This window comes from Sorex araneus, chromosome 1 (assembly GCF_027595985.1).
Source record: "Sorex araneus isolate mSorAra2 chromosome 1, mSorAra2.pri, whole genome shotgun sequence".
Lineage (NCBI taxonomy): Eukaryota > Metazoa > Chordata > Mammalia > Eulipotyphla > Soricidae > Sorex > Sorex araneus.
In genome coordinates this window covers 241,167,942-241,193,395 of record NC_073302.1, presented here as the reverse complement: position 1 = coordinate 241,193,395, position 25,454 = coordinate 241,167,942, and the positions used below count along the sequence as shown (strand labels likewise).

The 25,454-nt window shown below is 42.0% G+C and overlaps 1 protein-coding gene across 1 annotated transcript in view; it reads right to left on the bottom strand.

Annotated features, from left to right (window-relative positions):
- FLT3 (fms related receptor tyrosine kinase 3) overlaps nt 1–25,454 on the bottom strand; it is a 107,007-nt gene that overhangs the window by 49,900 nt on the left and 31,653 nt on the right. Inside the window, exons 3-5 of the mRNA XM_012931837.2 lie at nt 9,198–9,400; nt 5,815–5,930; nt 730–859 (exon numbers count right to left, since the gene is read on the bottom strand). Of these exons, the coding sequence (XP_012787291.2) occupies nt 730–859; nt 5,815–5,930; nt 9,198–9,400 (449 nt within the window). The remainder of the gene's footprint in view (nt 1–729; nt 860–5,814; nt 5,931–9,197; nt 9,401–25,454) is intronic.

The following is a 25,454-nucleotide window of genomic DNA, read 5'->3' as shown; positions in this document are numbered from 1 at the left end:
GGAGTTCTTGCATGTGGGTAACCCAAGTTCAATCTCCAGAACCCCATATGGTGCCCCAGATCCACCAGAAGTGATCCCTGAGCACCGTGTCAGGAGTAAAGCCCTGAGCACACCTGACTGTGTCCCTCCTCCCTTAAAAAAAAACAGCCTTGGGGCTGGAGCAATAGCACAGCGGGTAGGGCATTTGCCTTGCACGCGGCCGACCCGGGTTCGATCCTCGGCATCCCATATGATCCCCCAAGCACTGCCAGGAGTAATTCCTGAGTGCAAAGCCAGGAGTAACCCCTGAGCATCACTGGGTGTGACCCAAAAAGCAAAGCAAAGCAAAACAAAACAAAACAAAACAAAACAAAACAGCCTTTCTGATAAAAACATCCTCATTATCCTCCTGAGAAGTCTACATTTGTCATTCTTCGAGGAAATGACTTCCTGTTAAAATGGTAATAAGCAATGGAGAGAAAGGCCAAAGGACTGAAGCATGCTTTGCATGTGGGAGGCCCAAGATTCATCCTTAGAATTGCATCATCCCCTGAGTACCACTGGGAGCAACTTCCAAGTGCAGAATCAGGGGTAGCCCCTGAACACAACAGAGCATGACCACCCTCCCCTTCCATCCAATAAATAAACGAATAAATAAATTGCAATAAATTGGATATACAACATGATGTCAACAGATGAGGCAAGCCCATGAGGGAAATAATAATAGTGTTTATTTCTGGCGCTTCATACCTTTCACTCTGTGAACTGCAGAACACCCATTCCACCGTCGGTTCTGGAACACTCTCAGAGATGCAGATCAGGGCATCCTGATTCTCCAATCTTCTAAAGTACGGTCTCCTTAATGTGTGGAGCAGTGTATCTAGAGCACCATATATAATGAACAGTTTAATATTTTTATGGTACTTGCCATGGAATTATTCTTTAAGAGTGTATTGCTACATCATTTAGAAAAGTTAAGTCCGTGCCACAGCTATGTCTTCTGTAACTGCTCATACATGAAATCAGAGATATCCTCACCAAGACATTAACTTTAACTCTGTCATTTGTCATCTGAGCCTACATCTCTGGGTGTTTAATAAATCCACAGATGATAAAAGTGTAATTAAACCAAGTGAAAAGACAATACACCTATAAAGACAAGGAGAAATCAGGAATAACACAAAGCTTTAAATAAAGCCCATTTTTCACTTGGGGGTCCAAGTTTCTTCCTGTGATTTTATCTGGAACTGGGAAGAAACATATAAACATATTAACTTCAAAATTAGCAGCTGGAGCCATAGCACAGTGAGTGAAGCTCATGCCTTGCATGCAGCTAACCCTAATTCAATCCCTGGAAGTCCATATGCTCCCCTGAGCACCGCCAGGAGTGATTCCTGAATGCAGAGTCGGGAGTAACCTCTGAGCATCACCAGGTGTGGCCCAAAAATCAAGAAAAAAAGAAAGAAGAAATTAAGAGTTACAGTGGGATGCAGTTAGAATTAAAACAGAATTCAGAGGTTCAATTTAGCCTCCAATTCACATTAGATTTTGACACTTCTCTCCTTCTGCCAGTTGCCAATCCCTATACTGGCTGAACATAACTGTTTTTTCTCCTGCTTGGATTCTTCTGGGAACAAGAGTTCACCACCCCTCTGGATAGCTGGCTCAGTATTTCAGCAATCCTCTTTATCGGCTGGAGAGATAATACAGCAGCTAAGGCTCTTGCCGTACATGTAGCTGACTCTAGTTTGATTTCTCATACTGCATAGAGTTCCTTGAGTATTGCCAGGAGTGAACTCTGAGCATAGAGCCCGGAGTAAAGCCTGAGCACCAATGTGGCCTAAGTACCCACTTTCAAAAGAAAGAAATAAAATAAAGTTCACTGGTATCTAGTGATGTGTGTGTGTGTGTGTGTGTGGGGTGCAATATGTAGAACAAATAGTAGGGTACATGCCTTACATGAGGGAGGGGCTGGGCTAGGTCCTGGGCACTGCATAGTCCCAAGAGCACTGCCCAAACAGAACACAGCTGGGTGTGGACTGCACAACAATCAAAATAAAATAAATTTTAAAATAAAAGCAGAAATCAAGGTCAATGGAGGTCAATATTATGCAAGGCATTTTAACTAGTGAGTCTGGCTTTTAAGAATTTGGTTCCACTGCACTGGAACTACTCTCCCTTTCTTTCTCTGGACCAAAGAAATAGTGTAGGGGCTCAGGCACTTGCCTTGAATGCTGTGAATCCCTGCTTTATCCTTTGATCCCAGACACTGATCCCAGCACTAAATGAAGATGGTCTTCTGAGAACCTCCAGAAGTAAACTTTGAGCACAGAGCCAGAAGCACCCACGCACCACTGGGTGCTGTCCAAAAACCAAAAAACCCCAAAACAAAAACAAAACAACAATAAAACACCAAGCAAAACAACAAAAAACACTGCTGGTAAAAGAAGGCATTCCCAATAACTGCAGGTGATGCCAATTTAAAGAACAATTCTTCAATCTCATGTTGCTCTGTTTTGACAATATTTGTATGGAAACAGATGCTATCACTGGGAATAATTTCCATTTATTCCTCTAACCTAGACATGACATTTTCTTTTTTCTGTTGTTTCACATTGTTGGGTTTGGGAATGCCTATTTATCTTGGCATCGTGATTTACAACATTGGCTAAGATGAATGATTCAGGTAGACATGACATTTTCGAGAAAACTGCTAACGTTCAGATTTCCTTTTTTAGCAACGATGCCTTGCTGTTGGCTAAACTGAATTTGTGGTTCGCTAAACCCTTTCCTCTTTTTTCAAAGGGGCTGTGAAAAAGTCACAAGTATGCCACAGTAAGTCTACCCACCAAATTTTTTTGAATCCCACTATTTAGCAGAATGCTAACAACATTTAATTTTCTTGAAATACTGTTGCTACAATTTTTCACATTGTAAATCTAAAAGAAGAAGATGATACCCTGAGATTAAGAGAAACACAACAGCTGTCCACATGTTTTGTAGAAATCAGAAGTGTTTATGGTTGTATAAACATTGGCAAAAAGAGAACATACTAGTAATGTCTTGCTGACAGTCTTACACTAAAGGTGTGTGGAGCTTGGGGAAAAAGACAGGGAACAAGATCAGAATCATAGGGCCAGAGAGATAGTACAGTGGTTAAGTTGCTTGCCTTGCATATGGCCAATGGAAGTTCAATTTCCTCACCCTATACCGTCTCCTGAGCATTTCCAGGAGTGAATCCTGAGTGCAGAGCCAAGAGTGAACTCTGAGCACTGCTGGGAGAGAGAAAGGAAGGAGTGAAATAAAGGAAGGAGGAAAGAAAGATAGAAAGAAGAAAAAGAAAGAAGGAAGGAGAGAAAGAAAGAAAGAAAGAAAGAAAGAAAGAAAGAAAGAAAGAAAGAAAGAAAGAAAGAAAGAAAGAAAGAAAGAAAGAAAGAAAGAAAGAAAGAGAAAGAAAGAAAGAAAGAAAGAAACAAAAAGAAAGAAAGAAAGAAAGAAAGAAAGAAAGAAAGAAAGAAAGAAAGAAAGAAAGAAAGAAAGAAAGAAAGAAAGAAAGAAAGAAAGAAAGAAAGAAAGAGAGAGAAAGAGAGAGAGAAAGAAAGATGGCAGGCAGGCACCATAGAAGACTAAAAGGCATCTCCTGCTCCATGAGCTTCTTGATCTCTGGTCTTATATTTCAGAACACAAAAGGCATATGTTTGGGGATGCATGTTGACTTGACTTGCTTTTGCCTCACAGGCTGACTTAGGACAGAACACGACAAGATGAACACTACAGATGATCATGCTGGGAATGAAAATGCCTATGAGCGTTCACTTCTGTTTTTTTGTTTTAGTTTTATGGGCCACATGCTGCAGTGCCCAGGGATCACTCACTCCTGGCAGAGCTCATGGAACCACAGGGCAGTGTCGGGGATCAAAGCAAACACCTTATCCACTGTACTAGTTCTCCAACTATACAAATTCAATTTCTTAATTTAACAAAAATGAGTAAAATGACACTTTGTCTCCTTGGCCACATCATCTCCTTCCCAAGTGCTCATCAGGCTCATGAGCCCAGTGGCTCATGCTGCAGGGGGCAATCCAGACACCCCCATCATCCAGAGTCTTTTTACACTCCAGCAAGGTATGTTATCCGTAGGTTTGTGGACGGGTGTCCTTCCCACCAGGTCTTATGACCCAAGGTCACTCCCCACTGGCCTGACTGTTCAGCAGATGTAGCCTGGTGATGCAGTGCTGGCAATGCCCAGTGGCACAACTCTTACCAAGGCCATAGCCAGTGGTGCTTGGTAGGTCACCAGAAAGATACCTGGCAGTGCTCAGTAGACTGTAAGAAGCCAGGGATCAAATTTGGGGGCCTCATGCATGAAATTCCCGTGCTCTGATCTATATTTCTCAAACAGAGGTGTGTATTTTCATTCATTTTACATGTAAGAAAAACTGGCTCAGGACAATTAAGTGTCACTGTAAGCCAAGTGTCAGAAGTAAGATCCCAGATCTTCTGACTTATGGTCAAAATGTGTTCATTTCTTTCCAGTAAGACACCCCTGATAAAATGGGAGTTGAGCAGGGGTCTAAAACTTTTCCACTCATGGCCCCCCTTTTTAAAAAATTTTATTGAATCACTGTGAGATAGTTACAAGCTTTCATGTTTGGGTTACAATCACACAATGATCAAACACCCATACCTCCACCAATGCACATTCCCCACCACCAATCTCCCTGGTATACACCCCCGCCACTTTCCCACCTTCCCCCTGCCTCCATGGCAGACAATATTCCCCATACTCTCTCTCTACTTTTGGGCATTATGGTTTGCATGGCCCCTTTTTGACCCAAGAAAATTTATACTACCACAGGCATACAGGTCTATAAAATAGATATATGAACCATTTACTGATAGTAAGTCATAAAGAGTTTTATTTTAAAACAAGATTTTTTTCTTGTGACCACCACATTCAGTCACCCTATATGGCGTTGCAACTCATAGTTTCCTGTTTGGTTGTTGGTGTTTAGGGTCACTCCTGTCAGTATTGGGTTGGGGGAGTCAGGGAACCATGGGGTGGCCAGGATCAAACCCAGAGTTTCTGTGTGCAAAGCATGTAAGATCCAGTCCCTGGAGAATTTCCCCCAGACCATGACATGCAGCTTAACAAGGATCAGGATAGGTGCTGAGCGATAGCACAGCAGGTAGGGCATTTGCCTTACACTCAGCCAACCTGGGTTTGATTTCTAGCATCCCATATGATTCCCTGAGCACCGCCAGGAGTAATTCCTGAGTGTATGAGCCAGGATAACTCCTGTGAATCTCTGGGTGTGACTCCCCAAAAAAAACAAAAAGAAAAACAAAAAACACAAAGAAGAAGCATCAGAATAGAGGATTCCCTGAGGTTTTTGAAGATAGGCCTTTTGAAGGGACCAAGAACTAGCTCAAAAGATGTATATTTCATAAGCTAGATTCCCAAGTTTAGATGCTGGCACTCGATTGTCCTGCCACAAGTTCTGTCTGGTTTTGTTCTATTTTTTTGTTTTGGCACCAAAAAAACAAAAGGCCAATTCCCACACCAAAATAAATAAACAAATATATAATAAAACCACAAACAAAAACATAAACAGCACCAAGAACAAAAAGCATGTCCACTGTGCTAACCCATGGGTCATGTCAGTGTCCCTGGAAATTTAGGTGGATGTTGGAAGGTAATTGAATAAATCAGTTCAATGGTACATGTGTTGAGGGAAAGGTGAACTTTGCATCTAGGGCCGCAGGTGGGAAGCTAATGGCTTGGAAACCATGACTCTGGAATATTCTGAGTACCTGGTAACAGGTTGCACTTACTTCTTATACTCACTGGAAACGATACTGTGTAATTGGCTGCTGGACTCTCAATAAAAAGTCGGTATTCTCCAGCCCACGTTTCTGTCATTTTCAAAATGACCATAGAAATGACTCCTCTGAAGGCACAAGAAAGAGAACTGGTTATTTTGTAAAATGTGTGAAACCCAGAACATAAAATTCCATCTTGAGTCAGAAAGTGGTTTGGTGGTGCCTGCATCCCTCCCTCGTGGCACAGAGGCCCCTCCTCGGAGACCGTAGCCCCTGTTAGGTACCCCACACTCAGCTGGGGCCTTGTCGGACTGAAGTTGTCCCTGAGTGAGCCACAACCATTCCAGCATGGTCACCCCGGGCTTCCGAAGCCCCTTGGAGAGAGCTCCCCAGTCTGTGCAGGGAAGGAGCACCCCAGGCTCTTCCTGAGCAACGTGTTTCCATCTGGCTATTCCTCCCATCACCTGACCCAGTTCCCCATCTGCTGACTCAGACCACTGCATACTAAGATAGCACCGTGCGAAAGAACATTCTGTTTTGCGCTTCTCTCTCCAAATGAGAAAGTTCAAGCAAAGTCCAATACCATGCATTCCCCAAAGAAGCCATAAGTCCACTGACATTGCACAAAACGTCAAGCGAAACATGTCTCCACATTAGCAACTTCACTTTTCAGATTCTTGGTAAAAAAAGATTTGTTCAGGGGCATGCATTTCGGGAAAATAATGTGGGCATGCATCAAGGGATTATTAATTCCTCCTAAATCTTAAAATTGTCGCCAAGCAGTTGGTTGAGTGATGTTGGATGTAAACTTACAACTTTCTTTGGCCAGGAGTGTGGCTCAAGGAGTAGAGCATGTGCCTTGCATGTGTGTGGTCCTAGGTGCAATCTCTGGCACTATGTATCACCCCAGAATAGACCGATGGAACTCAAATCTGTGTTTTTTGGGGGAGAGGCTTCATAACTGGCAGTACTCAGGGCTTACTCCTGGCTTTGCACTCAGAGATCACTCCTGGTGGGCTCAGGGGACCACATGGGATACTACAAACTGAACCTGAGTTAGGCATGTGCAAGGCACATGCCCTACCTGTTGTACTATTGCTCCAGCCCATCAAATCTACATTTGACAAGATGTGCAGGCAGTTGGCATGCATCTTACACTGGAGACCTGATCTTTGAGTGCTCCAAGCAGCACATGGCAGTGTCTCTGTGCTTGAATTAATAAACACAGGTCTTTCACAAGTGGGTGATGCCACTCCCAGGGGCATAAGCCAATGGGGGTTGGTGGGAACCCGTAGTCTTGGAGACAATTAGGACAAGTGCAAAGAGCTTATTTCTGCTTGTCTGCTTAAAGTCTGATACAGAAAGTGAAATTCCAAGATCTATTTTTACTTTTTTTCCCTCCAGATGTTTTAGAGAGGTATTTCTTTCTCTGAACTAATCTCTCTCCTAGCTCTGAGCTAATACCATTTGTGATCCTTGGGCATATGATCAACAATGAGAAAGAAGACAGTTCCAAAACCTTACATATTCAATTTTTTTCTGGTTATGAGTCAGAATCTGGATATAAATTTCTTTGATTCTCTACTGGGTAAAAAGGTGCTAAAATGTTTTGTTCCTAACCTAACTAACCCACTAAGGACCTATGAGTTTGGTTAACTATGACCTATGAGTTTGCTGCCTGTCCTACAGCAAAAACCACAACCATTGACAGAGTGAAAGAAGCCTGTTTTGTGTGACAGACATGCAAGAACTGCAGAAACACAAACAAACAAACAAAAACCCCAAACCTCACTTTGTTACTTTGCTTTTTGGTCTCAATCTAGTGACTCTTGTGATGAAGAAACATTCTAATAAAAGTTAATAAAAGTTCTAATGTCCATTAGAACATAGAGAATTTTGAGCATTCTTTAATCCAGAATTCTTAACAGTAAGAGTGATTTCATTTAACCCTAAGTAAAAGTAACCAAAAAACAGAAGTGAGTAAGACAATTTCAAAAGAGGAAAGGAAAATGAATGTGTGCCAAGATTTAGAACCCAGTGGCAGAATCTCAGTACTCTCCTGAAACTATTTAAGAGTTTGACCTCAAAGAAATGAAACTTGGTATAAGACTTGGTAACAGAGACCTCGTTCTGCTATGACATTTTGAGACAGCCGAGACTGTTGGCCACTGGGGTGCCACATATTACATTACTTCTGCAAGGACAGACTTCTTCCACTGTTCTGGGGTATACCAGAACACTCCCAAAACTTAGGAAGAAAGATGGCCTTAAAATTCTGAAACAGGCATTTGCACGGTCTGTGCTCCTTGCTTATGGGGTCTCAGCAAATGGATAGGCACAGCAGGGGACACTGCCCAGCACAGTTAAAGATCAAAAGTGCAGAGTTAAGGGTCAGAGTACTGCGGGTAAGGCACTGACTAGCAGGTGGCCAACCTGGGTTCCCCTTCCCGCCTCGGCATCCATATGGTTCCTTTAGCCCCACCAGTAGTGATCTCTGAGCACAGAGCTAGGAGAAACTCTGAGAGGAGCCAGGTGTGACCCAAAAAACAACAATACCCCTTTTTAATGAGGTGCAGAATTGGATACAATTTATAATACAAAGTTAGATAGAGATAGATGTTTAGACATCTCAGCTAAGCTATTCTTCTGGATAATGAGAACAAGTTCCTCATACACCTATTCATTTCTTCTGGAAATATATTTCTTCTTTCTTTTGGTTTTTGGGCCACACTCAGTGGTGCTCAGGGGTTACTCCTGCTTCTGCATCCAAGAATTACTCCTGGTGGGCTTGGGGGCCAATATGCCAGGGATCAAACCCAGATGGTTGCATGCAAGGCAAATGCCCTACCTGCCATACTATTGCTCCAGCCCCTCACTGAAATATTTTGTGGATATAACATATCATTGGCAATTCTGCTTATCATAATGTGAAATGAATTTGATAAAACCAAATATTCTTTCCCCAAACATTTCTCAGAAAGAAGTTTCTTACCATTTTAATTAGCAAACCTTTTTAAAGTCTTCTATTTAAGACAAAAATCTAATTAAAATAGAAGAACTGGAGTCAGGGAAATGGCCCAAAGGATCAGAGTGTGTTTCTGACTCCATGCAGGATCACTGCCAGAGGAACACTCAACCCCTTGCACAGGGGACCACTAGGGTTCCCCTGGCAGTGCTAATGAATCCCGGTGAGCAGGGTGCAAGGTAAGTGTCCTACCTGCTGTACTATATCTCTGGCCCTCTAAGTACATCTTTAGCTCATGATTTCACCAGAGGAAAGAGTTAACAACAAATAAGGACAGCTGGAAAGAAAGCCCAAGCAAGGCAGGTTGTATGGCAATAAAGTATCCCTTCCCCCAACAATTTCTGAAGACTGCTTCCCCAGGCTACCTTACCTGTTTTGTAAATCAAAACGTGGTCGGCAGCTGAGGGAGACATTCTTGAAGGCCCAGTGACAGGAGAAATTCCCTGGGTCCCTGAGCAGCACCTGCAGCGTGATGGCCGCTGCCACGTCCACCTCCACGGGGGCTGCTCCATAGACCCCTGGCCCACTCTCTGGCCGCAGGGCACATCCCAGGTCTGCCCCGGACCCTGATGCCTAGGTGATGGGGAAACAAGAGGGTTCAGTACAAGTGCGTGTTTCATGCTTTCTCGTGTTTCATTCCTAACAGGAACCTTCCCAAATGCACTTACATGGGCACGATGCATGCGGCACCCAAACCTTTTGGAACTACTCATAAGCTGACCCAATCTCCTGCTATTAGGACTTGCCAAAGAAAAGGTGACTTTAACTTGCACTTCTGAAACTTTTTTTTTTTTGCACTTCTGAAACTTTTTTTATGTTATGAAACTCTTCTAAGATGTGAAGTGGACAGCTGAAAAGAAACTCCAAATAAGGCAGGTTTTATGGCAGTGAAGTATCCCCTTTTATTATTTTTATGTTTTAGGTTAAATTATTGGTTTTGGTTTTCAATACTATTAGTAATGCTTTCTTGTGGTCATAATTCCAACACCACACCCATCCCATCACCAGTGTGACCACCTCCCTCCCCCAAGAACCCCAAGTCTTGTCCCTCTCATCCTTTCCCAATTCAGTCGTGTGGATCAGATTCCCCATTATGTTGCTTTTACACCTTTGTTGCTACTTCACTGCGTATCTCCAAGTCTCACATATGAGAGATCTGTATCTGTCCCTTTCATTCTCACTGACTTCACTCAGCACAATATACTCTTGTTTCGTACATGTTGCTGTAACTCACATAATTTTGTTCTTTCTTAGAGCTGCGTTGCATTCCACAACTTCTTCCTTTTTTTTGCATTCCACAACTTCTTGATTCATACATCAAGAAGTATGAATGTAGTTGCGCATTTGGGTTATTTCCATATCTTGGCTATTGTACTAAGTGATGTTACAGAATCTGTGTCACTGTTGATTTGTGTTGTCCCCACGGTTATGTCCAAGTTCTAAGCCCCAGAGAACCTCAGAATGTTCCCTCACTGGAACAGGGGCTCTTTATAGAAGTCATCTCAGTTAACGTGAGGCCAGAGGGAGGCCCTAACCCAGTGTGACTGGCATCCTTAGAATGACAGATTCAGAAAAGACAGGTACACAAGGAGAATGCCAGGTGAACATGAGGAACACGAGGAAGGTGTCTACCCACATGGAGAGGCCAGGAAGGGGTCCTCTCAGTCCTCTGTGAACAGCTGTGTGCATACCCTCAGCCTCCACGACGGGGGTTAATAGGTCCTTGTGAGGCATCCAGACTGCAACGCTCTGTTAGAGCAATTGCAGCAAAGCAATATATAGACAATAATCATAAAGTCTATAATAGAAGTAAATGCTTTTCCAATGATTGGTCTGAAATAAGAATTGACAGACAAGGCTGGAGAGCTAGTCCAAGCAGGTATGGTGCTTGCCTTGCACGTGGCCAACCCGAGGTCAATTCCTGGCTTCCCATATATCCTCTGAGCTTTCCAGGAGTGAGCCCTGAGTGCAGAACAGCAGAGCCAGGAGTAAGCCCTGAACATTGTTGAGTGTGGCCCAAAACCTAGGGAAAAGAAAGGAATTGACACATAGGGGCTGGGGAGATGGCTCTGAGGGCTGAAGGTGTGCTCTGTATGTAGGGGGCCTGGCTTTATTTCCAGCACCAGCTTGGTCCCTCAAGCCCTTCTGAGAGTGTCCTCCCCCCGCACAGCCCCTTAGCACCATCAGGTATCACCACCAAACCAAATCAATCAATCAATAATTGAGAGATGTTGCAAGAAGTGTGTGGTGGCAACTTCTGCTGCTGAATCCCTTATCTTCTGCCTTCTGACATGTAGCATAGTGCATGCACATATATACACACATATGCATGTACACATGTATACACACAAACTCTCACATTTATACACTCACATATACACATGCTCACATATACACATACTTGTTCACACTCACACACATAAACATATATACACATATACTCATACACATACGTACATATACACATATATACTTAACACATAGACACACTCAAACACATACACACATATACACTCACACAGACATCGTCACATACTCATATACATGTACAGTCATACATTTTACACATACACAGTCACATGCATTGATACACACATACACTCATACATGTATATACAATATACATTATACATAAAATGCATAAACACATATATACATATACACAACCACACACATACTCACAAACACACAGACACACTCACATACATACACTCACACACATAGGCATACACATATATGCATATACACAATTACACACATACACAAACAGTCTCACACATTTACAGCTTAGGAGAAAGCTAGCTCTTTTATTACAAATATAATCATATTTCTGAATTTATTTGTTCACTTTGCATCACAAAGTGTATTTAGCCAATATTTGATAATACTGTTACTGGAGTGATAGTACAATGGGTAGGGTGTTTGCCTTGAACGTGGCTGACCCGGGTTCAATTCCTCTGGGGACCAGCAAGCTACCGAGAGTATCCCGTCCACATGGCAGAGCCTGGCATGGTACCCGTGATGTATTCGATATGCCAAAAATAGTAACCACAAGTCTCACGATGGAGACCTTACTGGTGCCCGCTTGAGCAAATTAATGAATAACAGGTTGACAGTGTTACAGTGCTACTATGTTACTATGAAAGTAGAAAAGAAAAGATGCTCACTTTTCCTCAAGGTGTTTTCAGTCTAGTAGGAAGCAGAAGCTAAAATTAAAGATGAAATACAATAGGCCCCATAGACAGATACTAACTGCTTTGAAGTGTAAATGTAAATGCTCTGGACAGTCCAAGAGGGGAGAGATGACTTCTTTGGAGATAGTAAGAAGATCTCACTAAAGCCCAGCATTTTAATAATGTCACTGTCACTGTCACTGTTATCCCGTTGCTCATCGATTTGCTTGAGCCGGCACTAGTAACGTCTTCATTGTGAGACTTGTTACTGTTTTTGGCATACCAAATACACCACAGGTAGCTCTGCCATGTGGGTGAGGATACTCTTGGTAGCTTGTCCAGCTCTTCGAGAGAGATGGAGGAATCAAACCCAGGTTGCCCACATGCAAGGCAAATGCCCTACCCGCTGCATTATTGCTCCAGCCCTTTAATAAGGTAGATATTAAAAGATAGGCATAGGAGAATAATATTATAGTGTGTAGGGCACTTGCCTTGTACGCAGCCAACCCAAGTTCAATTCCTGGCATCCCATATAATCCTCTTAACTTCCAGGAGTACACTCCTAAGTGCAAGGAATGTACTGTGAGGAAACATCAAGAATAATCCCTGGGTATTGCCAGGTGTGGCACAAAAAATTTTTTTAAATAAAAATAAAAGACAAACATAGGGTAAATAAAATAATAACAAAACCTGGCATGCTAGAAAAAACATTTGCTATATGTACTAAAAATAAAAAGCAAATATTCCAAATACATAAAGCAAATTATTAGGGCAAAAGACAAGGAACACAGTTTTTAAAAATGGAAAAAATAGGGGCTGGAGCAATAGCCCTTGCACACAGCTGACCTGGGCTCGATTCCCAGCATCCCATATGGTCCCCTGAGCACTGCCAGGAGTAATTCCTGACCTTACTACTTCCCTTTGCATCATAAAGTGTATTTAGTCAATATTTGATAATACTATGTTACTGGACTGGAGCAATAGTACAGTGGGTAGGGTACTACAGAGCCAGGAATAACCCTTGAGCATCACTGAAAAAAAAGAAAAGAAAGGGAAAGAAAAGAAAAGAAGAGAAAAGAAAAGAAAAGAAAGAATGGCCCTAAACATATTTTAAAAAATCTGCAAGGTTATCATTAGAAAAGCATTAATTGAATCAATCTTGACATATTACTTCATATCTATCAAACATGCAAAACTTTATGAATGTGTAAAATTTCATTTGAATTTGATCACATATTTTGTTGGCGAGGCTCTGCAGGGACAGCTGTCCTCTCAGACCATTGGGGAATGCAAACAGGTGCAACCCTTTGGGTACTGACACACACACAGTATTAACTAGCATTCCCACTTCTATATCAAGGTCTCTTCAACAGTTAATTGGAGCATCATTTGTGGTTGCTAAGTACTGGAGACATCTAAATGCCCATGTATGAGAGAGGTTAACCAAGCTGAGGACCGTCCACACACTCGAGCAGAATGGAATACGAGTGTATAGAAGGTGGAGGACTGTCTCTGTTAACTGATTTGCAGTCACCTCCCTGATCTACTGTTAATGAAAAAAATAGAAATAAAAATGCTAAGTATTATGTAAAAAACATGATAATGGAAGAAAATATACATGACTGTTTGTGCAAAAGAAGTCTAAAGGAGGGAGCTGGAGAAATAGCTCAGCGGGTAGGGCATTTGCCTTGCACGCGGCCGACCCGGGTTCAATTCCCAGCACCCCATATGGTCCCTTGAGCACCGCCAGGGGTGATTCCTGAGTGCAGAGCCAGGAGTGACCCCTGTGCATCACCAGGTGTGACCCAAAAAGCAAAAAAAAAAAAAAGAAAAAAAAGAAACCTAAAGGATTGGGGCTGGAGTGATAGCACAGCGGGTAAGGTGTTTGCCTTGCATGCGGCCAACCTGGGTTCTATTCCCAGCATCCCATATGGTCCCCTGAGCACCGCCAGGAGTAATTCCTGAGTGTAGAGCCAGGAGTAACCCCTGTGCATTGCCGGGTGTGACCCAAAAAGCAAAAAAAAAAAAAAAAGGAAATCTAAAGGATTAGTTGAGTATAGGAGATAGGCTAGGAAAATGATAGAAACTTGGTAGTAAGGAAAAGGGGGAAAGATACTTCACTAATATACCACCCCCTATAGCTGTGGCCATTAGGATTATCATAATTTTTCACACACTCAAAAACAACAATGAAAAAAAGACCCCAAACACCAATGGGTATATGAGGAAAGGGTAAATGACTCAAAACAGAATAAAAACTAAACTAATTTAATTATATTGTTTTAAAAAAACCAGAGTGAAAGGGTGTAAAGAAAATAACTTCATTAAATTTGGAAAATAATACTTAGGATGTGGTAAGGCAAAAGACAAAAATATTGTATTTTTAGTTCGCAAATCTGTTCCTCACCAGGATATGAGTTAGCAGTTCCAAACTAGTTCATGTGTAAATGAATGAATGAAAAAATAAAGTGTTGTAGGTCATGAAAGCCAGGATAGGCATAGAATTAAATCAAAGAACAGTTAAATGAAGGGAAGAGACAGAGGAGTGAAGGAAAGTGCAGGCAACACTAATACTGGGGGGGCGGGGGGAGGGTGTCGGTCGGGGAAAGTCCAAAAGAAAATTACAAAGAAAGGAAGAAAGTTATAATGAACCATTTGTTCTTAAATTCAAATCAATTAGCAGCATGAACCTTAGGAGAAAGATAATAAATAGATAGCTAGAAAATCAGAGAATGCCTGAGAGAAAGCAGGCCAGAGACATGTTAAAGAGAGATACATCAGGGAGGTGAGAGTATGATGCTGCTGTGTATGAGATGGGAGACATTCTGAAAAATATGTCATTAGGTCGTTTGCTCATGTGTGAATGTCTTAAGTATGACTGGACCAGTCTAAAAGGTATTGCCTACTATTCCCAGCCAACCTATGTCATAATGTCTAGTGGGTTCACTGCCACATACATATACATTTAGTGTAGTAAGGTGATCCAGGGCCACTCATGCATTTATTTCCTTAGCTCTGTCTGCTAAGAGGTCCTACAAGCAGTGAGATGACAGCAGTAATAACCACGCCCAGCTCTCCAGTCTTGGTTTCTCATTGCTGTTAGAAACCAAGCAAACTCCAGGGAGCGTGTGTAGTTCTTGGCAGAAGTGTTTGATATCAGGACTAAAGCAAAAAGGGGAAGAAAAGAGCTGTTTGGGCTGTACTGCGGTGTTAGCAAATAACAAAATGCTTAAGGGGCTAGAGAGTGCTCAGTGGACCGAGCACATGCTTTGCCTGCAGGAGATTTAGTTCAATCCCTGGTCCCTAGAGCACTGCCAGGAGTGATACTTACGCTCTGCCCTGTGTGGCCCCCAAACAAAAACCAAGACACAAATCCCAAACAAAAAGTTTTTGAAAGGACACAAAAGCAATCTAAATCACTGAAAACTACAGAGCTTAATGCTCCCTACAAAGCTGAAACAATTTGACCGATGAAATAAAATGAAGATGAAGGTTTTGTTTATAACTCATAATTTTTTAAAAAAATGCATGTGCCCATACTGCTGTAGATTCCTACTTGAATAAATAAAAACAAGAAATAGCTCTTCCTTTCAGAAGAATTTCAGTGAACAAACATAAAGGGAATGTGGAAAAAAGAAAAGCATCCTTAGGCAAACAAACAACACATTATATTGTAGACATGAGTCACCGAGTGGATGCTAAGATTAGTAGGGGGACAACTGAAAGGGAAATAGGACCTTTGCATCTTGAGTAGGATTCTTGTTATTTATGAAGGACAAACACTAACTCTTCAGTGGAAAAAGCCAACTGGTACATGATGGTCCCCCAGATTATGCTTTCCGTCAGCACCAGTGATACAGAGGACGTGATCTTCACTCTTCACCAAGCATCCTATCTACAAAGGTTTTGCCAATGATGCTTCATCTCAATCTTACTTCGAGGAACCATCAGACCAACCCAAAAGGAGGAAAATTCCATAAAACAACGGTCTGATATATTTCCAGAATGTCGAGGTGATGAAAGTGAGGAAAGATTCAGGAATTTGGGCCACAACAATAGTACAGCAGGTGGGGCACCTGCTTTGTATGCACCTCTCCAGGTTGGATCTCTGGCATACCATATGGTCCCCTGAGCCCATAAGAATGATGCCTGAGCTCAGAGTCAGGAATAAGCCCTGAGCGTCACTGGGTGTGGCCCCCAAGGAAACAAACAAAAAAACAAACAAAAGCTGAGGAACTGTTGCCCAAGTGAAGATTCTAAGAAAAGAGCATTAAAAAAAGTGAAGTACAGGGGTGGATGCCGGTGAAGTGATAGTACAGCTGGTAGGGCATTTGCCTTGCATGTGAGTTCGATCCCAAGCACCCCATATGGTCTCTGAGTCTTGTGCACCACAGGGTATAGCCTCCTCTCCCTTAAAAAAAAGTTTTTATAAAGAGGGGGGTGGCATGGAGAATGCAGCATGAGATCCTTGATACATTGTGGAAGGGAGAAAGGCATTTGTGGAAATACTGGAGCTACAGATGTTAACATGGTAACATTCTGATTTTGATGACTATTAACATGATCATGTAAGATGTCAGCACTGGGGAAAGCTGAGCCTACAGTTCAGTTGGCCAAGAATTGTCAGTAGGGCCCCTTGGGATTTCTGAGAACTGCAGGGAGCCCCACCCCCATCCGAACCAAATATTCTGAAGAAGGATGCATGTGTGTAGACAAATCTAAGAGCAGAGAGAATAAGGAGGAATTGCCTGGTGAAAGCATGGAGGCCTGACTGCATCCCAATGGCCTACACCAATCCTGGCCAGAAAACTTCATGCTTCCAGTAGCCAGTGGAGACACAGCTGTGCTCAGCTAGGCTAAGGCTGCTGGTAATCACAAAGTACTGGTATTTAAGAAATACCAGTGTTTAAAACAAAATGTCAAAATTAACACAATGTTAAAAAGAAAAACCACAAAAGAAATTTTGTCATAATACTGAAGTTGATCACATTGATTTAGTTATATATAATATTACATATCTGTATATACACATATGTACATATGGTTTGGGTCAGTGGTGCTGACTCAGGTACTATACCTGGCTCTGTGCTCAGGGGTGGCCCCTTGTGGTGCTCTTGGGAACATATGTGGAACTCAGGATTGAACTGGGGTCAGCATGATGAAAGGCAAGTGCCTTAACTCCTGTACTATCTCTCTAGACTGAGAGATAGTATCTTTAAAACAAGCATCTGCTTTGATAGTTCAATGAATAGGGTGTTTGCCTTGCATGAGACCAACCCAGATACAATCCCTAGCATCCCATATGTCTCCTGAGCACTGTTAGAAGTGATCCCTGAGTACAGAGCCAAGAATAATCCTTAAGTCTATCTGAATATGGCCTAAAACCATAAATAAATAAATAAATGTAAATAAGCTTCAGAAATTAAGAAACAAACAAACAAATATAAACCCAGTTCCCTGGAAAAGAGAGTTGTGACTCAGCAAATAAAAGAAACAAACAGGGTGAGGCAGGGGAATAGCTGAGAGGGTTTGCATGCAGAGCCCTGGGCTCAATATCCAGCACTGCAAGGATCCCAGGTGCTCTAGGGTGTGGTCATGGTGGGCCCTGAATGCCTCCAGAATTTTGCATCACTGAGCTGGAGACCCAAGTGTCAGACCTCCTGGGCTGGGTGCTGGCTTGCAGCTTCTTGAGTGCACTTCAGGTAGTTATAACCCTCTCAAAAGAAGATTTTTAAATGAATTGGCTTTTGCAAGTCATCATCCTGAAAAAACTGTGTTGGGTTATTCAAATACATTTGTCAAACACTACCAATTCAGTTTCTTCACAGAGAATTCAACCTTAAGAAACTGGTGTTTGGGGCTGGAGCGATAGCACAGTGGGTAGGGCGTTTGCCTTGCACACGGCCGACCCGGGTTCGAATCCCAGCATCCCATATGGTCCCCTGAGCACCGCCAGGGGTGATTCCTGAGTGCATGAGCCAGGAGTGACCCCTGTGCATCGCCGGGTGTGACCCAAAAAGCAAAAAAAAAAAAAAAGAAACTGGTGTTTGCCTATCACCATGTAAAAAATTCAGATAAAAATGGATTAAAGACCTGAACAGCAGACCAGAATCCCTAAGGTACATTGAAGACAAGGTCGGCAAAACCCTCCACGACACTGAAGCCAAAGGTATCTTCAAAGCTGACATGCCACTGGCCAAGCAAGTGAAAACAGAGATAAATAAATGGGACTATCTCAAACTAAGAAGCTTCTGCACCTCAAGAGAAACAGTGACCAAAGTATAAAGACAATCTACAGAATGGGAAAGGATATTTACGCAGTACCCACCCGATAAAGGGTTGATAACAAGGATATACAATGTACTAGTTGAACTCCACAAGAAGAAAACTGCCAACCCGATCAAAAAATGGGGTGATAAAATGAACAGAAACTTTCCCAAAGAAGAAATCTGAATGGCTCAGAGGCACATGAGAAAATGTTCAACATCACTAATCATCAGGGAGATGCAGATCAAAACAACAATGAGATATCGTCTCACACCACAGAGACTGGCCCACATCCCAAAATACAAAAACAACCGGTGTTGGTGTGGATGTGGGGAGAAAGGGACTCTTCTTCACTGCTGGTGGGAATGCCGACTGGTTCAGCCCTTTTGGAAAACAATATGGACGATTCTCAAAAAATTAGAAATTGAGCTTCCATTTGACCCAGCAATACCACTCCTGGGAATATATCCCGGAGAGGCAAAACGGTATAGTAGAGATGGCATCTGTATTTCTATGTTCATTGCAGCACTGTTTACAATAGCCAGAATCTGGAAAAAACCAGAGTGCCCCAAAACAGATGACTGGTTAAAGAAACTCTGGTACATCTACACAATGGAATACTATGTAGCTGTCAGAAAATATGAAGTCATGAAATTTGCATATAAATGGATCAACATGGAAAGTATCATGTTGAGTGAAATGAGTCAGAAAGAAAGAGACAGACATAGAAAGATTGCACTCATATGTGGAATATAATGTAACTAAGAAGTACAAGTTGGCAATGATGCAACTTCTGGCAGATATCTCTCTGGACTTAGTTACTAAAATACTAAAATACAGAAACCCAAAACCGTGAGGCCGCTAAGTGTGGTCACTCGACCTCATACCTCTTCATTATCAGTAATGGAAAACAAATTATCTAATGCTTTCTTTTCAGCAGGTCCGACTTTAGGGGAGAGACTCTCCAAACAATAATAGTGAGTTTTGTTGAAATATTGAATGCAATCAAAGTGAAAGTAAAGTGAAATTTATTAGTTACACAGGCGGGGGGGGCTAAGGGCGGGGGGGGGCTAGGGGTGTGGGGGGGCTAGGGGTGTGGGGGTGCGGGGTGGAGCTATACTGTGATTCTTGGTGGTGGAATATGTGCATTGGTGAAGGGATGGGTGTTCGAGCATTGTATAACTGAGACTTAAACCTGAAAACTTTGTAACTTTCCACATGGTGACTCAATAAAAAATTAAAAAAAAAAAGAAACTGGTGTTTGGGAGTTGTTTTGCTTTAGGTGTCTGGGTGGCATGCATTCTGTTCAACTGCAGGGTTAGATTTTTGAAGGAAGGAAGTAGGAGTGAACATGCAGCCTGCTGGGTGAGGATAGGTAATCCATGTAATCTGGGATTTAGGGGGAAGGGAGTGACATTTCTGTGCTAATTACTAGGTAACAGGAATGAGAGCAGGCCACCTCACTTGGCTGACTGTAGGTCAACTTCATCTAGTCAAATCATTGCATGGAATCAAATTTGAAGATAGTGTATAATATATATGTATATGTCTTCTTATAGTAATAGTATCCACTTGAATTAGTAGGTGTATACTGCTTAAAGGAATCATACAAGGGGGTGGTCAGATCTATCATCCAGACAAAAATTATAAGTGATGAAAAATACTCAGCTATTCAGAATGATTACAAGATTATGGGAGGAGCAAGATCATCTAATTTTGGCTCTAGTATATATTAGAAATATTACTAACAATAAAGGCTTGATTTATAGAGTCACACTGACAACTTTTATCGCTAAGAGTGTCTGATTATTCAAAACATTCCTTAACTATAGGATTTCCAGAAAGCTGTCTCATCTGAGTACTGAGGCTATGGATAAAACAAAGCTATTTTTTAAAAAAATTTTGTTTTGTTTTGTTTTGGGGCCACAACCTGCAATTTTCAGGACTCTATCCTTGCTTCGCACTCAGCAATTATTCCTGGTGGTACTCAGGGGACCATATGGAATATCAGCGATTGAACCTGGATCAGCCATGTACAAGGCAAGTGCCCTACTTGCTGTACAATCTCTCTAGCCCCCCCAATCAAAGCCATTAAAAAAAAAAAACAACTGAAACCCTATAACTCCACTTTTCATTGAAGTTGGAAAATACCCAAAGCATATCCAGTATCTGAAAGGCCAAAGTGTAAAAGATGGCATCTCTCTATAACACTAAGAAATTTCATGGATGTCAATTGAATATTGCATAACAGCTACTGGCCTTAGTGTAATCCTGAGTTTTGCATAAGAAAAGAGTGTAGTGAGCTGGACAGAAGGCTGAAAGACTTCTAATCTTCATTCCCTAGCTCTTTTCAAATTAAATGTTCATGAGATCATAAAACAACTGGGAGAAGACATGGAGGGAAAGACACTTGATACTGGTTCAGCAATAATTTCTTTATTATATGACACTAAAACATAAAGCAGCAGCAGCAAAAATGAGTAGTGGACCGCATCAAACTAGAGTGCATGGCAAAAGAGAGTGTGTGCAGACCTCAGATCTGGGCAAGGTGCTAATATTTAAGAAATAGACACAATTCACACAACTCAATAGCAAAAGTAATTTTTTGTTGGGCAAAATTTTTCCAAAGAAGACATAGGAAAAAGCCAACAGATTATGCTAGCAGCCTCATGCAAATATATTCAGCATCACCAATCAGGAGGGAAATGCATATCAAAATCAAAATAAATTAGCACCTCACACCTGTTAGAATTATCATAAAAAAAGGTATAAGTTTGGGTGAGGCAGATTATAAAAAGGAACTCTTGTGTACTGTGTGTGGGAATGCAAATTGGTGCAATCACTTAAAACAAAAGTCAATATGGAAGTTTATCAAAAAAAGATAGCAGAATTCCCTGTACATTAAAGCATGATTCACAATAACCAAGGCATTGAAACAACCTGTGTCTGCTGACAGATGAAGAAAATGTCATATACACTCACACACATACACACATACACACATACACACATACACACACACACAGGAATACTATTCAGGCATAGGAAAGGAAACCCCTGCCATTTGGGATAATATGAATTTTACTTTTTTTTTTTTTGCTTTTTTCTTTTTTGGGGTCACACCTGGCAATGCACAGGGGTTACTCCTGGCTCTGCACTTAGGAATCACTCCTGGCGGTGCTCAGGGGACCATATGGGATGCTGGGAATCAAACCCAGGTCAGCCGCGTGCAAGGTAAATGTCCTACCCGCTGTGCTATCACTCCTGCCCTGAATTTTAGATATGATTATGTTAAGAAAACTAAGTCAGAGAAAGACAAATACTGTATTTTCCTATGTTCTTCCATATGATAAAACTGTAAAAGCTAAACTCAAGGAAAAGAGTAGAACAGTAGCTACTAGCACAGGAGAAGAAATAAGGAAATGTTTGTCCAGGATACAAACTTCTTGTGAAGATAATAAGTTCTGGGACTCTAGTGTGCAGGGTAACCATGATTAATAAATTATATACTTAAAAAGGTTTTATTTATTTTTTGGCTTGGAGGTCATAACTGGTTGTGCTCAGGGCTTACTCCTGGCTGTGCACTCAGAAATTGTTCCTGGTGGGGCTTAGGGGACCACATGGAATGCCAAGGATCAAACCTAGGTCAGCCAGGGGCAAGGCAAATGCTTTACCCACTGTACTATCACTCCATCTCCTTGAAAGCTTTGTATTTCTTTTTCTTTCTTTCTTATCTTAAAATTGAATCATTATTAATTACAAAGATACTTATGATTGAATTTCAGGCAAGTATTGTTCCAACACCAATCTCTTCAGCAGTGCCCACCACCCTTCACCAATGTCCCCAGTTTCCCTCAAACCCTCAAGCCTGCTTCTGTGGCAGGAATTTTCCCCCTCCCCATCGTCTTAGTGTTCCCTTCCCTAACTTATCCACCACGTCACCCCTGCCCCAGCACCAAGCTTCCTACAGAAGACCAATTCTCTTGCTATTTGTATCTATTGCATTTGATATTGAGCATTTGATATTACCCTGCAAGGTTTATTTATATCCCACATATGACAGCGATCACTCTGAGTCTGTCCCTGTCCCTCTGGCTGATTTCATTCAGCATGATATTCTTCAGATCCATCCACGTTGCAGCAAAGTATGTGATTTTATCTTTTTTTTTAAGACTGTGTAGTATTCCATTGTGTTTACATATCATAGTTTCTTCATCCAGCTGTCTATTTGTGGGCATTTGGGTTGTTTCCAAATGTTGGCTATTGCATATAGTGCTTCAGTGAGTAAAGGAGTGCAGATATCCTTTCTGATTTCTGCTTTTGGGCTCTTGGGGTATATTCCCAGGAGTGGAATTGCTGGGTCATATGGAAGCTCAATTCCTAGGCTTTTAAAATTTTTATAGGAATGTCCATATGGTCTTTCAAACAGGCTTTTATAGAGTTAAATTTGAAAGTTATCACCAAATGAAGATGGCAGAGAAGTGCACCTCTGAATGGAACAAAACATAGACATAAATGAAGGAATTTGCATGAGGGCAGGAATAGTAATGATGGCCTGTAAATTCATCTCCAGTCAAAAGACTGTCCATCTGCAACAAAGGCAAGGCAGAAGCTGGTCAGGGCTTAGCAGGGTCCCAGGCAAGTAACTGCAGAGGGGCACATGACTTTGACTCCAGACAGAGAAAACTCTCCAGCACGCCAAGTTGAGATGGCAGCAAAAAGTCATAGGTGACTCCAGGTGAAGACAAGGCCTCGACATTCCATGCCCAAAACACATAGAGTACAAACATTTGCCCAGTCATAAAAGGAATAAATTGTGAAACAAGGAAGGCTAGTTCTAGTGTACCAGCTGCCCAAACCCAGTGACTAAGGCAATAGGGCCAGCGAGAGGCACTGAGAAGTGTGAGAGCAGAGAAGTCACACTGATTTATACTGTTAAGTCCCAGCAGTGGCTGGATGCAACATAAACGGAGCAGCATAGGCTTTGCAGAGAACTGGTAAAAGCAAACCTTAGATGATTACCCAAGCCTGCACAAACCCAGACACTTCCCCTAACCCTCACTGCACAGCAGGCACAATGATGAAAGAAGGAGTCTACCAAAATTAATGGGTAAAGGCAACTAATACAGAACAGTGCCCAGCACTCACCAGCTCTATAACCTCTCAGATGACAGCTTCAAATTGATCATGGTAAAGGCTTATTAAAATGGAAGGAAACAATAAACAGATCTTTCACAAAGAAAAAGTATGAAATAGGGGCTAGAGAGATAGAACAGCGGGTAGGGCGTTTGCCTTGCACGCGGCCGACCCGGGTTCAAATCCCAGCATCCCATATGGTCCCTTGAGCGCCGCCAGGGGTAATTCCTGAGTGCAGAGCCAGGAGTAACCCCTGTGCATCGCCAGGTGTGACCCAAAAAGCAAAAAAAAAAAGAAAGAAAGGAAGAAAGAAAAGGTATGAAATAACATGAGAAAATTGCAATCGGAAGGCACAGATCTGAAAATCATGGTGGAGGAACTAAGAGATTCACTGAATGGTCACGAAGCTAAGAAATAAATCAGTGTGCTAAAGAATAAGATGTAGAAAACCACCACTAAAGAACAGAAGGAGAAAGAGTGAAAAGAAATGAAGACAACATCAAGGAACTGTGGAAGAAGTCTAAGAGGATTATTCTGATTTGTAACAATAGCTGAATTACAGGAATCCCTGAGGAATGTTCTGCAAAATGTTGGCAATAAATTCCTCTATCTCAATAATGTCTTTTATGTTGATGACCTGAACTCACCAATAAAAAGACATGGAGTGTTGGATTGATTAAGAAATTGAACTCAACTATTCAAGATTACAAAAGACATACCACATCAGTCCTGATAAGCAGAGGTTCAAAGAAAAAGTCTTGAAAAGCAATCTTCTATAATTATTAAATCATCATAGTTTAGAGAACTTGGGCATATAAGTATTAAAGTTTAGGGAGTATTTTGTTTGGGGGGATTTTGTTCGGTTGATTTTGGTTTTGGGGTCACACCCAGAGGTACTCAGAGTTTACTCCTGGCTTCGTACTCAGGAATTACTCCTGGTAGGAGCTCAGGGGACCATACGAAATATGGGCGATTGGCCAGTGCAAGGAAAAAGCCCTACCCACTGTAGTATGACTCTGTAGAATGACTCTGACCCCAGGTTTACATTATTGAAGTTGCTGCATCCCAGAACCATCAAAGTGCCCGAGATCCTCCACTACTATCTCTATATCACTTCTAGTCTGATTTTTTCCTTTTCCAGTTCCCACTGCTTGGTAATCAGTTGTGCTATTCAAAATCAAGAGATTGTTATTGTTTAATATTGTATCTTCTCAGGGCTGGGGCAATAGCACAGCGGGTAGGGCGTTTGCCTTGCACACAGCCAACCCGGGTTTGATTCCCAGCATCCCATATGGTCCCCTGAGCACCCCCAGGAGTAATTACTGAGTGAAAAGCCAGGAGTAACCTCTGTGCATCGCTGGGTGTGACCCAAAAAGAAAAAAAATTGTATCTTCCCTTATTTCCTCTCTTTATCACTGTCACTGTCATCCCGTTATTCATTGATTTGCTCAAGTGGGCACAGTAATGTCTCCATTCATCCTAGCCCTGAGATTTTATCAGCCTCTCTTTACTCATCCTTCCCAATGGTGCCACATTGGAGGCTCTTTCAGGGTCAGGGGAATAAGACCCATCATTGTTACTGGTTTTGGCATATCGAATACACCATGAGGAGCTTTCCAGGCTCTGCCATGCAGGCAGGATACTCTCGGTAGCTTGCCAGGTTCTCTGAGAGGGAGAATTAGACCTATAAGAGGTTGGGAGCTTTGTTTTATAGTCTCTGGATCTTGGCCATTGATGGGATTACATGATCTCCAATCCTCCTCGGATCAGGTCTGGGCCTCCTCCACCCTGGCCCCCCATTTTCCAATAGCTAGGCAGTCATACCCACGACTGGGAAAAATATACAAAAAGTGGTTGTTTCAAAAAAGACAAGGATGGCAATACTTGGACCAGACAATATAGATTTCAAATTTGAAAAAGTTATAAGAAACAGGGATGGTAATTATTTAATGATCAAGAGATCTATACATTAAGAAAACTTTGAGCTCGAGAGATAATTCAATGGGCTAGAGAACATGTGTTACATGCAGGAGGTCTGGGTTCAATCCATG